The sequence below is a fragment of the Bicyclus anynana genome, chromosome 9, assembly GCF_947172395.1.
Source record: "Bicyclus anynana chromosome 9, ilBicAnyn1.1, whole genome shotgun sequence".
NCBI lineage: Eukaryota > Metazoa > Arthropoda > Insecta > Lepidoptera > Nymphalidae > Bicyclus > Bicyclus anynana.
The window spans coordinates 575,245-591,028 of NC_069091.1; the positions used below are offsets into that span (position 1 = coordinate 575,245).

The 15,784-nt window shown below is 35.5% G+C and overlaps 2 protein-coding genes across 2 annotated transcripts; both read left to right on the forward strand.

Annotated features, from left to right (window-relative positions):
- Positions 1-6,171: 6,171 nt before the first annotated feature.
- On the forward strand, positions 6,172-6,987 carry LOC112048816 (radial spoke head protein 9 homolog). Its single transcript, XM_024086484.2, has one exon. It carries the CDS (start codon positions 6,172-6,174, stop codon positions 6,985-6,987), a length of 816 nt encoding a protein of 271 aa, XP_023942252.2.
- Positions 6,988-11,065: 4,078 nt separating this feature from the next.
- LOC112048820 (putative E3 ubiquitin-protein ligase UBR7) lies at positions 11,066-15,147 on the forward strand. Its single transcript, XM_024086488.2, has 2 exons — positions 11,066-11,373; positions 12,669-15,147. Exons 1-2 carry the CDS (start codon positions 11,209-11,211, stop codon positions 14,901-14,903), a joined length of 2,400 nt encoding a protein of 799 aa, XP_023942256.1. The 5' UTR covers positions 11,066-11,208; the 3' UTR covers positions 14,904-15,147.
- The last annotated feature ends 637 nt before the right edge of the window (positions 15,148-15,784 follow it).

The window sequence follows — 15,784 nt, forward strand, 5'->3', positions numbered from 1 at the left end:
AACAAAAACTTAAATCCCACACTCGTAGGAACAAAAACACTCATCATTATCAAAACATTAGCGCGCGGCTATCCGCGGGACGCCAATTATTTTTAGTTGCAACCCCATCATGCGACGATTATTCGGACTGGCAACACCGTTTCACTCGTTTATCATTACATTGGTCAGACGCGTGCCGGCCGCCATGACACGCGACTCTCACGAGATTTTTATTTTCCTCTTAAAATAATCACGTTTTGTTGCAATTATTTTCAAGTTATACCTATTATGTGGGAGCAAACAGTTATAATTTATTTTATAATAAATCATTACTATCTTGTTTCGTTGTCAGCACGTAATTGGTTATTAGATTCATTCATCTGGTAATAATGAAATTACCCTGGAAATTATGAGCCCGTGACTTCATCCGCCTCCTCCTCCTTAGTCCAACCCTCTCGCAAAATTTAAGTTCTTAGCGGTTCTTCTTAGCTTGTACGTCAAGCAGTTTTTATATTACAAAATATCGATTTTGTTTTGTTTTATTGAAAAGTAAGCAATAATTCGATTAGGTTAGGTTCGGTTAGGTTAGGTTAGTTTAAAAAATAATATATTTTTGTGCATATGGCTCATTTTGTATATTCAATAGTCAGGTAGGTACGTACTCTAATCGTGCAAGTGGAGCCAAACAAAGCGACAATCAAAAATATCAGGAGACTGAACTTTCCCAAACTTCTCATGGCTCTCAGAGCTCAGTGCACTCTAATCTTCATAACAAACGTTTAATCGTGAGCAATTAGTATTTGCGCGCCAACTGAGCCGGAGGAGCAATCACAATGGCGGCGTGTTTCACACAAATAGCGTTAATCTGCAATTCGCGCCGCGTCCCCTGTCGCTCGCAGTCGCACTCTACGCACCCAACGTTTCCGCCTTTTGTCGCCAATCGTTCAGAAATCGCCACTCGACCGCGTACAGCTTTCACGATTCCATTCCTTTTTAGTTCATTCCTTTTCTTACATTCCTTAATTGTGGGAAAAGGGCACTACACTTTTGCAATGTCGATTGTGAGAATTATTCTCTTTATTATTGTAATGCATTTCGAGATGGTCATTAAATGTTTATATAAAAATCAATTCTTGCTTGTTAATTGGTGTGAGCAAATACGTGTTTAAGTATGTAGCTCTTACTTTATAAACATTGTAAGAAGTTATTGTTACTTATTGTAATGTAATGTAATATTTTAATTGTTATATACAAACTGTAGGATCAATGAATAGAAAACAACCTATGTAAAACAAATTCGTAGATAGAATTATGAATAATTGAAAGAAATACAATAATTAATAATGGTCAAACATTAACATCTATTAATGCATAATCCTATCCATTACGAACCTATACTTATTATTTCGTAATTAAGTTGATATCAAGTTCACGCAGTGCCTGAAGATAAATCTGTGATCGTTGATACGGCGCTATAATGTGATACCTCTTGACCTCCGATGAGTTCAAGAGGCGAGATAACACAGCCACCCCTTGTTTCGTGCCCGCAAAAAACACAGTTTAAAATCTAAACGACCTTTACAATATCCCGATTAGGTTTTTGAACCCCGAAGCGTTACGAGTAATCCCAAAACTAAACATGTCGCAGAGGAAACATTTACAAACATAAAACTGTGTTTTTGCACCCGTTCAGTCACCGCCCGGAGGCAGGCGGCCGGCCTCCCGTTCGAAAACAATTAACGGTGAAAAATAAAGAAATAGGGCAATAATACACGTATTAAGCTCTCATGGGGCGGCCCGGGGCGCGGTTGTGGGAACCGCGGTATTGTTTTTGGACGAGCACATTGAGATTGCTCATCCGCCTGACTTCGCCGAACGATCGAGCGACAGGCAGACGTCATTTGGAACTAGTCGGAGAGAAATGAATCGCTCCTGAATTGAGACGCATATGGCGAATTGGATTTATTGTTGGTATTAAAAAACTTTGTGTGAAACAACATTTTTATGTTGTTTTAACTCCACGCTGGTTGCACAAGGGTCTTGCGCAGTGAGTGATGTTTAATTTCAATCAATCATGTGTGCTACAACTACGAAGATCAATATTATTGAACTCTTCCTTACTCCGTTAATAAGGATAGTAGGTACAGGTCTACTAAGACGTGATAAGGTGCATCAGATTTCGGAGGGTGTAGATTCCGGTCCGGGGCCTCAAACTTTCAGTTGTGTATTTTAAGAAATTAAATATCACGTGTCTCAAACGGTGTGAAAAACATCGTGAGGAAATCTGCATAGGTACCTACTTGCGAATTTTCATAATTCTCTGCGTGTGTGAAGTGTGCCAATCCGCATCAAGCCAGCGTGATGGACTATTTGGCCTAATATGGGTTGATGATGATTATGATGACCTACAGGTATCTAACAGATGGATGACGTCACGCCTAGCCTAGTTACCCTACCAAACAATCATGTCTGCTTTCTTCTAAATACAATCAAAGATATAATGATGATTTGTAAATCATAAATTAGGTACAAATTGTAATAGGTACCTATTTATTTTAAATGAGCAACCGCTGAGTTTACTGTCTGCTCTTTACAGCAATATCCGGTGGAGGAGTCACTAGCTAAGGTCATCATTGACAGACTAGCCTTGTTGAAAGCATATCCTACTTGCACTATTTGTTTAATGGAAAATGAAAATGAAAATATCTAACAATACATTCCACATATCTTTCAATCTTATTAAGCCCTTCACTATTCGAGACTAAATTACCTAATCGAATGGCATCAACAGTTTCCGCACTCAGCGTGCTTTTTAAAAAAACAACAACCTCTTTAGCAGTAGAGTTGTCCGTTAAACAATGACACAACACGTGCACGACTCGACTCTCGACTCGACTCGCGGTGATTTGGCACGCGCGGCTCGCCCCCCGCGCCACCTCGCCCACTTCGCACGCGCCCTGACACCTCTTTAAAACCCTCTGTAATATGCGCTTCATTTGTGAAAAACTTCATTGTCTAAACTTTATTGTGTCCAGCATATAACGTATCCGGAAAAGTAACTTTCATAACAGTTTTTGTCTGCAAAACTGTTGTTAAACTATACAATACAATATAACAAATTAATTTAAAATTATGTTCTTGAAAATATTAGGAAACTGAAAATACAAGAAGAGTAAATATACTAAATAAACACTACCAGCACCAAAACAGTATCCTAGTGATGATAGTTAATAACCATGCGCAGCGATAGTCACTTAATACCTATCAAGTCAAAAAAAATATAGGTATTTAAACTCGGTACCTAGCTAAAACTATGCGTGACATTACTACTACACGATCATGTATAGGTATAGCTAGACTAGAAGATTAAAAACCTTTGTCCTATTGGGGGAAAACGAAAGAAATAGTTTATTCTTATATGTTAACAAAGGTAGTTATTTGATGCAAGTTTCACTGCGCTTTGAGTGGATGCCTGTCTAATATATTTTAAAAAGACAAGTTTTTTTCTATTTCTAGTCAGATAAAGTTGTTTATATTAAATCACGGAGATCCGGAAAACCTTTCGGTATTGTAAAACTTCGTTCATACATTCGTTCAAAATACAAATACACCACTAAACTAATCGGCAGTATCAGAGACACATTTATATCCTTACCGTGGGAATTATTATTTATCTTTTATTTTTGGAAATTTCAAAATGAGATTATAATCTCCATTGCGATAGGTAGGTACAAATAAATATTCCATTTAACGTTATACTAAACTAAATTGAATTAAGTAATTTAGGTAGGTACAATCAGCGTCATAATCAGCGGGACACAAAAGAAAGGAAGAAAATTGATCTATTTTTTTCTTATCACTGGCTACTCACATTTAATTTTTTTTAATTCTAGGTCAAATTTGAAAATGGAACATTAGTTGACAGTTTATTTTATTATTCATCATCATAGAGCCGATGGACGTCTACTGCTGTAGGTACATAGGCCTCTCCCTGTAACCCGCTTGATGTCTTCGGTCTACCTAGTGGGGGGTCGACCAGCACTGCGCTTTCCGGTGCGGGGTCTTCATTCCAGCATCTCGGGACTCACTAAGTTATGTCAGTGAGTTTGGTTCTTTTACGGATCTCCTCATTTCTGAGTCGATCACGAAAATAAACTCCAATCATAGCTCGCTCCATCGCTCACTGAGTGACTTTGCCCAGCTTTCCTTTTCAACGTTGCCCAGCGCCCAACCGAGCTGGATTCGACGGCTTTTTTTCATTCGTTTGTTTTAATTTTTAACCGGCGACTTGATTTTAATGCAAGATAAGGCTCGGGCTCACGGTGCTCGCTTAGAGGCTGTACAGACTACTTTAGTATTTTAGTCGAGTACAAAGCATTTTTGGATTTACCGCCCAAAAATCGTTCGTACTCGACTAAAATATTATAATAAAGAAGTCCGGACTAGGCCTTAGTACTTACATGTTAGTCAATTGATTTGTTGTTTATTTTAATAGGTTTATAATAATAATTAATAATGACCATAATAGTGAATAAACCAGCTGCACACACAATTATTATTTAGGTATTTAAATAACTTTCGTTGTTTACTATGCGACTAAATTAAATTAAGACAATTAGCCACTTTTATTCGCCTTAATTTCGACGCGCTAGTAGGTACTAGGTATAATATCTAATTGTATAAAATATTTGGTCCTATTCATTAGTAAATACCTACTTAACTATTTTTGTTTTCTTTTTTTTAAAAAAAACTATTTAACTAAAAAGCTTTGAGCTCGACCTGCCCTACTTACAATCAAAGCATAAAATCGAAAGGTAATCGCGCTTTAGCCAAACTTTTATTGAACTTTTTATATTTAAGTATTTCAGTAAGTACATTAATTATATACTACAAAAAAGGTTCAAAAACAGAGAGAAAGTACATACTTCAAAATGTAACTATTTAATTTGTAAATGTTATAAAAATAAACATGAAATTAAACACTTAGCGCCATCTGTCGGACAGTAGATAAACTAAAATACTAGCGCCATCGTGTTACGAGTAGCGCCAAGATTTTAAATTGTTGTTTTATTAATATTTACTATTCCTTTATCAATATTACTATTCCTTTAAACATCAAATAAATTAAGGACAAAATGATAAATAAAATAAATCTGGAATATTCTTATCCTATTATATTATGGTCCTTTTGAACGTAAGAAAGTAAATGAAATAAATTTCTTTCATAATTTTTCTAAAGTTGCAATTTTTTACCAGCCAATTTATTATTTTGCAGTACAGGTGATATATCTTATAAAATGTTACCCTGGAGTCTGCAAACAAGCAACTCGACTCTTCTACTTTTCGCAAAATAAGTAATTTGCTACTCAAGACGTCATCACTGTCCAAAATATATTGATCTATGGATACTATACCCCCATATACACTTGGGGATCACACTAAATTGGCTAAGTATAATATCAAATTACGAATTACGACCAACAGAGGGCCAGCAAATATTTGATGTCGCGTAGGTAATTGTCATACGAGACGTATCTCGTTTTACGTTGCCCTTTTTGGTGACCCTTAGGGGAAAAACAATCTTATATTTGTTTCTATTTAAGGGAAAAGAAACAACTTTCTTTGCTGACAAACATGTACCATAATTATGTATAGGACTACCTTACTTTCATAGTATAATTAATAATTATAAGATAAATAATAAGGGTAAGTAAAGGGTAAGTAATTATAAAAGAAATATTAAACTCCCCCAATGGTTTAATATTCCTTGCATCATTAGAAATCCATTTACCACTGACCATCATTACCCGTATCTCTATACTAATTTTATAAAGAGGAAAGATTTGATTGTGTGTTTGTATGGAATTAATAGGCTCTGAAACTACAGAACCGATTTGAAAAATTATTTCACTGTTGGGTACCTACACTATCCCTGAGTACTACAGGCTATAATTATTATATATTATTAAGAAACTCTTTGAAAACGTTTTTACACAAAATCTTTTAACAAAGGTTTTTTTTTTCAAATAGTTTAAATTTAGTTTAATATTTAAAAAAAAAACTTGAAAAGGTAACATTTAACCTGTCACTCTGTTGTCTTGCGCATGTTATGAAAAATAAATTAAATATTATTATAACAATTACATTACAAAATATATTTTAGATATTTGGTAATGTTTTTATTTAAAAACCATGAATATCCACAAACTGTGGGAGTACAAGGAATACGTCAACGTAAACGGAATGATGCTGAGCAGTGAGCTGATATCGCTCCTGCACAACTCTCTGACTATGCTGCAGGTGGAGAACCACTTCCTGCACGTCCAGTACTGGGGCCAGCTGTACGCGCTGGACGCGGACTACCACATCGCGGTCGGCATAAACAGGGACGCGCTCACGGACAGGAAGTACTACTACACCACCGACTTCAAATTCTGGGGCTTGCTGCCCAAATCGAAGAAGAAGTACAAACATCTCGCTTTATTAACCACATATCCGTTCAGCGGTGACCCGTCACTGAAGATCAAAGTTTTAGATGAAGCCTTAGACGAAAATAACCCAGACAGATGTCCGGTCATGAAAGAGGAGAGTCGTCTCGCTGCAACTATTAGCAACATTTGCGACGAAGCAGGAATATGCGCTCGAGGACAAATCCTAAAACAACCAGATGGGACGATTGTCATAAACCCCAACTACTACGGACTGACGGGCTCCGAGGCGAAGCTCCTCAAGTCCTATCTCCATATACGGACTCCACAGCATCGCTGGAATACCAATCTTCTAACCAGACAGGACTACAACTACAGCATGGATTTCTTGGACTCGATCGACCAAGACATACCGAGCGGCTGTTGGAACCTGTCTCTCGAGCAGAACGGCAGTGTTGTGTATTTGAAGAGTCTATATTGGCCCGGCATGATGTATTTCCATAAAGTGAGAACACCGGAGGCTGGTTTTTTATACGTTGGTAACGGTAGAAAAAATTTGGATGTGCCTTTTCTACTTTGATTGTAGTTTACTGAAGAATAAAGGCCTTTTATAAAGCTTTTATGCTAATTCAAGGAAATAGGACCTACATAATGACCATTCTAAATAAAGTCAACTTACTTTTTTCATTGAATTAATATGAAAGTGTGACTTTAAATCGAATTATCATTTTTAAAAAAAATTACTAACGTAAAAGCTGCAAATATGTATCATTATTATCAGCCGATGTCCACAGACATAGGCCTTTTGTAGGAAATCCCAAACATCACGATCCTGAGCCGCCTGCATCCAGCGAATCTCTGCGACTCGGCTTAATGTAAGTCCACCTGGTGTGGGTCGACCAACACTGTGCTTTGTAAAGCGGAGTCACCATTCCAGCACCTTGAAGCCCCAAAGTCCATCGGCTCTTCGTACTCTGTGCCCCACCCATAGCCACTTCAGCTTCGCGATTTGTTGAGCTATGTCGGTGACGTTGGTTCTTCTGCGGATCTCCTCGTTTCTGATTCGATCATGAAAAGATACTCCTAACATAGCTCGTTCCATCGCCCGCTGTGTGACTCTGAGCTTCATTCGAGCCATGACTTCGTATGAGGCCCATAGTTAGCGACCAAAACTCAGGACCATAGGTACTGGCAACATACTGGCAACACGCATTGTTCGTAGAATTTTGTCTTCAGGAACTGAGGAATTTCGGACGAAATAGATTAAGAAGCTGTGTTGTGTAAAAAGTGCGCGAAATATACAATGTTCACGGAAATTGCACTTTGCTCGCAAACGCTTGTTTCTAGCTCCTAGTGCCAATCGAGGTGGGAGGCGCCAAGTACGGTTAACTTGGCGCCGAGGTGAACCGTGCTAGACTATGAAAAATTGCCTGGCGAGTTTGATATTTGTAATTATTGGAATTACCCGATATTCTTTAGCTTTAGTTTTAGCTTCCTTAAATTAAACGCAAACGTGACATATTTCATAAACGCACAAATAACAAAGATTTTTGTAATTTTGTTTGAACGCCCATACAAATCCAACGATCAATAAGATCAACGTCATTTCATGCCGTTTTGTAATGGGGCGTTTTTCAGGGAACCGTGGAAGTATCGCAAATCCCTATAGCTCCGAAAATAATGATCGCAGATATCCTGTTACTTTTATAAAATTGCTTTCCTATTAGCATACTCTTAATTTATGTTTAATAAAAAAAATACTGTCAACATGCCTCCTACTGTCGTAACACAGTCTTTACGACTAATTGGAGGGGAATGAGAATATTAGTCATATTTCAAAGAAATATTACCAATAAAAAATATTTGTAGTAGATATCGTAATACATTTTGAAGAAAAAAAAATTCTTGTATTAAAAATTCAGCACCTCCCATTCATTTTTATTAGCAACAATATTGTAACTACAAAGAATAGACACAAGTTTTATACAAAGCTGGATACCTACACTTCAGTTTCATACTTCTTTTACAGGATATTTTTTTAAATCGGGTCATCTTAATATAAAAAAAAAAATTATTGCACTATAAGCTTCTTCTATAAAACAAATACAGAATAAAGAATGATTCAGAATGAAAATGAGTCTTTACAAGCTACGGGGTGAGTCCGGTGCCCGGTGAAACCCATTAAAAAAAAAATTTTTTTTCTTTTGTATTTCAAGATTTAAAACTAACAAAAATGGAGAATATTGATTATTTTTAAATGTTTAGCTAAGTTAGGCTTTCTGTATTCTCCGTTAAAAAGAAAAAAATACTCGTGAAATAATTATTTCGATACGATAATTAGTTCCCGAGATGTAGAATTTTAAAATGATTTTTGATTTTTGATTTTAATTTTTGATTTTTGATTTTAATAAAACGCCGCGCTCCGTGATTACATCGTCCGACATTAATTTGCTCGGCCAGTATAGGCATTTTATTCTACTGCCTTACCTACTGACGAACTAATGGTTAGAATTAAAAAAATGTTTTTGTGTTGATAAGCCCATTTATCGAGGAAGGCTATAACACTATAAGCTACATAACATCACGCTACGACCAATAGGAGCAAAGCACCGATCAAAAATGTGGCCAAAACGGGGAAAATAATGTTCTGCCGTCGCGTCGGCTAGTCTTCTTAATGTGTGTCTATAGTGATTTGTGATGTGTACGAGTAAATGCGGAAGGTCATTCTCACAAAATCTCGAAAACCGCTTGACCAAGATGAAATTTGGTAGGGAGGTAGTCTATAATTAGTAGGTATCTGCTAAGAACCTATTTTGCGATAGGGCCGCATTAAAGAGGTCTAGAGGCTCTCACAAGTTTGTATGAAAGTCTTTCATTTATTATGCTACAAACTTGAAACTTAGCAGGGAGTTGCTTTATAGTTTTTAGATGTCTGTTACAAACTAATTTTGCGACAGGGCCTAGTTGGTAACATTCTCCATTACGTAAATTATTACCCTAATAGTCGAATAATATGGAGTACCTATAAAAAATATGGAGTATTTTTATATTTTATCTCTTATTTAGTTTTTGTGAACAGTTTTTAAAATATTTAAAAACTTATAACTCCATTTTTGTGGAATAATATTGAAAATTACTGATGCGACGCTTCGTGTCGTAGTGACTCAAGAATGTCTTTGTTTTTGAATTTTGTATTTAGAGCGGCTGCGACATCGTCGTGTTCCGTGCGCTCTATCTGCCTATTATTGATTAATCTCTGGTATAAGATGGTCACCCAAAGATTTTTTTTAAAAGTTAAAACTATTCAAATTATAACTAATTAAATACTATTCAAATTATAACTAGCGTTTTATCCAATATTTACGGGACAACCTGATTATGACAGTAACTATACCTTATTTGTTAATATTATTAGATATATTGAATCCTACTACAAAGGGGATATGGGATATACAAAGAAAGAGTACATAAATGCTTAATAGTATTATACTGCCTTTGATTAAATATAGGTACGTCTCTATAATCAAAGTACACTGCATGTTTAATCTATGGATTATTCCATTTTTGAACTTTCATTCATTGTTGTTCTTTAGCTCACTCAATCAAGTTTCTCTGTCTGACTTTACTTCATGTTCATGTTCACTCTCTCTTCATTATTTTGCCAGTTTGTCTTTGCCATGGGGGTGAAACTTCCGCACAGTTCGCTTACGTAAAATATTTTGTATGAAGTGCTGTCTTCCAGCGCTCACGGTACAAAAACTTAAGCGAAGTTTTCTCAGGCACAATATAGATGGCACGCATGAAGCACATTATTTGAGTTTTAAAATATGACAGTTTAGCTGTCTTTGAATTTTTTCTGTTGTTACTATAGTGATGTTTATGTTATGTCAATAAAAAGTCAGCACACAATCGGGATCAGAGTTTAATTTAAAACATGGTGACAGTGGTGAACGAAAAATATTAAAATAAGATGTAATCGGTACAAATAAGTGTTTATAATGGGTATTACTTGTGGATTTGGTGTGCATAGTGAATAATTAACCATGGAACATGCTCGACCACCATCGGAATTATGCTCAGAAGGCGGCCCGGTGTGTCGCGAAACGGCGTGGCGAAAATGTCGCCAGCAATTTTACGAATTCTTAAAGGTGATCAGTGGTTATTTATAATCATAAACGTCAATAATCATAGTTGGTGCACTAATGTTATCAGGCTGCTGAAGTGCATTAAGATATTTTCATAATCACAAAAGAAAAAATAAATCGTTGAATAATAAGAATCTTCTTTTCTTTCTTTGATTAAAAATCCTTGAATATTTAAAGTATTATTGCAATTTGTTTTTCTTACTTCTATATATTTATAAAATTTGGCTATTTTAAATATTTGGGTACATTAGTATTATATAGTGAAATAGGTGATTTTGTAAATATTATGTTTATGTTAAATTGTTTTCATTAATAATTCTTATATAAGAATTAAGGAAAACAAACAGCAATAGTCATACAACTAAAATATAGATTGTACTCGTAGAGAGAACGCCATCTATGGGTAGCCAATAAATCTAATTAGAATGCGCCATCTAGTGATCAAGGTACATAACTTTTCTTAACCGAAATGAGAGTTGCGTATCTATCTCAATATATAATGTATCATCTATGGTCTTTGCTTTGACTCTTTGTCGCTGTAAAAAATATTGGCGCGTCTACTCTAATTTAACCGGCTTCTTTAATACTTTACTTTTTGTACGTTTTAATATTGATTCATTCCAATTTACTTATAATTTGCAACAAATAAGTACAAAATGGAAACCGAACCGCAAAATACCAGTGAAGATGCCGAATTGGCTGATTGCGATGGGGAAAAAGTTGTGACAATGATGGACGTGTTGCAAGAACAAGAAGATTTCGAGGAAGATGCTAACGCCGTGTTGGGCGCGTCCGATGACAAAAATTGCACGTATTCTAAGGTAAAGCAGAAGCTAAATCTTATGAGCTAATTTAATAATCGTCACACAACGTATTGTAAGCCTTCAACCAAAGGTCAGAGTTAACGTTTTTTAACAGCTGCGACTTAGCCGTCAATGGCGTAGAGTGCATAGTAAAAACCTTTTTGTTTTGAATAATGTTCGAATATTCATGAAAGCTGTACTAATAATAACTTTGATTTCATGATCTAATTGTAACATATCTTTTGAAGACATGAAGTATTTAGTTAAAGACTGCAACTGAGTACTTATTCTTTTCAATAGGCCTAGTATGCGCGCTATTTGCCTTGAATGTGTTAAATTGAAGTCCTAGTTTTCCAGTATTGTCTACTACTACTCATCCTACCATACCATACCATACTGTTGGTCCTTCGGTTTTACATTGGTGTGTAAAACAGAAAGAACTGCAGCAATACCCGCTTATTCCGTTTTTTTACACCAGAAAGTACCTAATCTGTCATCTTACCATTACATTGAAAGCTAACTTCCCAGAATATATTGGACTATACAACAATGCAATCTATTTTATTCATTATTCAAGCAATACCTTATAGTTGTTTTACTTTATATTGTATTGCTTGAATAATAATAGTTACACTAGTCACACTTTATTATATAACTAGCGGACTCAGTCAAGCTTCGCTTTGATTTATGTGCACTTGTTCCCTAACCCTACTCTACATTACTCTACCCCTACCCAACCACTTGACTCTTTGTTTGTATGGGAAATAGAAAAGGGATATTATATAGATGTAAGCTATGGATACCCAGTTTGGGCATAGCCTTAGTTGTCAAGTGACTCATAGGGAGTCTGATTTTACTTTTGATTTTCCATATACTGGATATAGTGATTTACCATGTAGTAGCACCTCTCGCCTAGAAAGTCACTTGATACCTTTATGAATGCTATCCTTTTCCTCATATTTAGATATGGTGTGCAAGGCTATTGTAATTTTTTATTGACATAACATGGAGCTGTGGACTTGTGGAGTATTATGAATGATATTTAAACGGGTACATACAAAATTTTGCCCCTAACAGCTGACTTCACTTCTCATCTCGCAACTTCAGTCTCGTCGTGACCACGATCCATGCAACTGGGTCGAAATATCGACAATAAAAATCTCGTCGTTTTATCGTGGTATGTACCCGTTTAAATATCATTCATAATGAACAACCACGAAATAAGTTTAAAATCATTTGTGGAGTATTAATTTTGATGAAGGGTAAATGAGTGTATTTTAATTTTTTTTATTAAATTATTAATCTCTTTCCAGGGCTACATAAAAAGACAGGCAATTTATGCTTGTATGACTTGCTGTTCCGAAGCCAAAGATGATCCAACCAAAAGAGCAGGTGTATGCCTTGCATGCAGCCTAGTCTGTCATGAGAACCATGACCTCATAGAATTGTATACCAAGCGCAACTTTAAGTGTGACTGCGGAAACCCAAAATTTAACTCCCACCCATGCCATTTCACTCCAGATAAGTCAGACTTAAATGAAGAAAATAATTATAATCACAATTTCAGTGGCTTGTATTGTGTTTGTCAAAGGCCTTATCCCGATCCAGATTCTACAGTGGATGTAGATATGATACAATGTGTAATTTGTGAGGATTGGCTTCATGCAACTCACTTAGAAGCCACTGTTCCTGACAATGATCAGTATTCTGAAATGATTTGCAAGGGTTGTATGGAAAAAAATTACTTCTTACATGATTATAGCAATTTAGCCATCAATGGTGATGTGGATGTAGTGTCAAATGGAATTGATAATGCTAGCCAACTATGTAATGGTGATGCTAAACTAGAAATAATAAAAAGTGAATCTGTTAATGATGTTGAGATGACAGAGAAAGCTGTTATAAATGGTTCAGATGACATAAAAAGTAATGAAGAAACTACTGAAGTTACTGCAAATGGTGGTTGTTTTGATACACCAATGGAAACTGATGAAAGAAATGTACTAGACACAAATAGTACTGAGTTAGACAATGAAGAAAATAATACATCAGTTAGCATTGATAATGCAGTAGATGACACTATAAAGGATATTGGTATTTTATCTGGAAATAATGATAAAGATATAAATCATCAACATGAAAGTACAATTCAAGAAGAACATAATAAAAACAAGGAGTTAACAAGCAAAATTAGTGAAACTGAAAATGCTGGAGAGGTAGAAAATACTGAAAAAAGTGAAGAGCAACTAAATGAAGAAAGATTGCTAGCTGACCCTGACGACAATAAAAAAACAAACTCAGAAACAAATGGCGAAAACAATGTTCCTTCAGCAGGTACTGTAGCAAGTGATGAAAACATTACAACAACAAACACCGAAAATAATAAAGTCAATGAAGAAAAGGATACTGAAGTCAATGAGGAAAAGGATATTGAAGTGAATGAGGAAAAGCATACTGAAATCAATGAGGAAATGCATACTGAAGTCAATGAGGAAAAGCATACTGAAGTTAATGAAGAAAAGCATACTAAAGTCAATGAAGAAAAGAATACTGAAGTCAATGAAGGAATGGAAACTGATGAAGAAAAGCACACTGAAGTCAATGAGGGAATGCAAAATAAAGACAATGAAGAAAAGCATACTGAAATCAATGAAGAAAAGCATATAGAACTTAATGAGGAAATGCATACTGAAGTCAATGAGGAAATGCATAATGAAGTGAATGAGGTAAAGCATACTGAAGTCAATGAAGAAAAGCACAAAGAAGTAAATGAAGAGAAGCAAAATGAACTTCATGAAGTACAACATAACGATGAGAAGCAACATAATGAACTCAGTGAAGAACAGCACAGTGACATCAATAAGGAACAGCTAAATAAAGACAATGAGGAACAACACAATAATGTTAATGAAGAAAAGTATAAAGAAATAGATGAGGAAAAGCATGTTGATGAAAGTTTACCAACAGATACTGCTTCAATGGAATCCAAAGAGACAGTTAACAACAATGAAAGTCACAACGGTGAAACAGAACTGGAGAATAATGAAAAATATACTGAAAAACGAAAATTATCTACAGAAGACATTCCTGAAACAAACACCAAAAAGGCAAAATTAAATGAAACTAATGAACCCTGTGTAAGACCGAAAGGAGTTTGTAAATCACTCAAAGGCGCAACCTTTTGGCCTTCCACATTTCGACAGAAACTGTGCACTTGTACAGAATGCATTACTATGTACAGGGACCTATCTGTTCTATTTTTGATTGATCCAGAAGATACAGTAACTGCATATGAAAATTTAGGAAAACTGAAGATCGACGGCAAACCTGCTACCCAATATGAAAAAGGACTGCAAGCACTGTCATCATTGGATAGGATTCAACAAATAAATGCCTTAACAGAGTACAATAAAATGAGAGACAAATTGTTAGATTTCCTAAAAAGCTTCAAAGATAAACGACAAGTTGTCACAGAGGATGACATTAGAGCATTCTTTGCTGGAATGAAACCTAAACGTGAGCCCGACGGCGTATATTTCTGCAGATAGATGATCTGAATTTTTTTATTATTATTTGACATTCAATTTCCTTACTAATTTTCTAATTTAAGTTTAAATCTCTTTTGTATCCCTTTATGCTAGAAAAGCATGGAAGTTAAAGAATTAATAGCTCATAGAGTATCAAACAAATTGGCCAATTTGAGTCCTTGAAACATACTATGTTGATGTCTTTAGCTTCCATGCTTATTCTAGTCTTCTAGTATTTAAAGATTAAATTTATATTCATACACAAGTTTATTTTTATTATTTATAAAATTCAATGCCCGTTGAGTCTCCTCAAAACTGTCGACTTTTTTTGCAATAACAGAAACTTTATTTACAGTCAATAGTGTAATGATTATTTTTTTTTATATATTACTTAACAGACGCTACGCGTTTTCTCCCGTATGGTGTCTGTTTCAATAGAAAATATTGCCTATACTATGACACTCACAAGCAGTGTGGTTGGTAAAAAATCATCAAAATCTTTCGTTTAGTAGACCTACATACCTTTATAAAGCAGTATAAACCAATTTTAGGTATTATTAACTTATATCTGCCTCGCTTGTCCAGTGGTTATAATATTCGGCTCACTGCGGAGCCGTATATGCTGAATCTCCTCTTAGAATGAGAGGGGTTAGTCCAATAGTCCAACACGCTGGCCCAATGCTGATTGGCAGAATACACACTCAAAGAATTAGAAAATTCTCTGGTATGTAGGTTTCCTCAAGATGTTTTTCCTTCACCATTTGAGACACGTGATATTTAAAATGCACAATACTTTAAAGACCGGATTCGAACCCACACCCTCCGGAATCGGAGGCAGAGGTCATATCCACTAGGCTATCTAGGCTACTAGGCTATATATAGGGTATACTTTGTAGATTCTG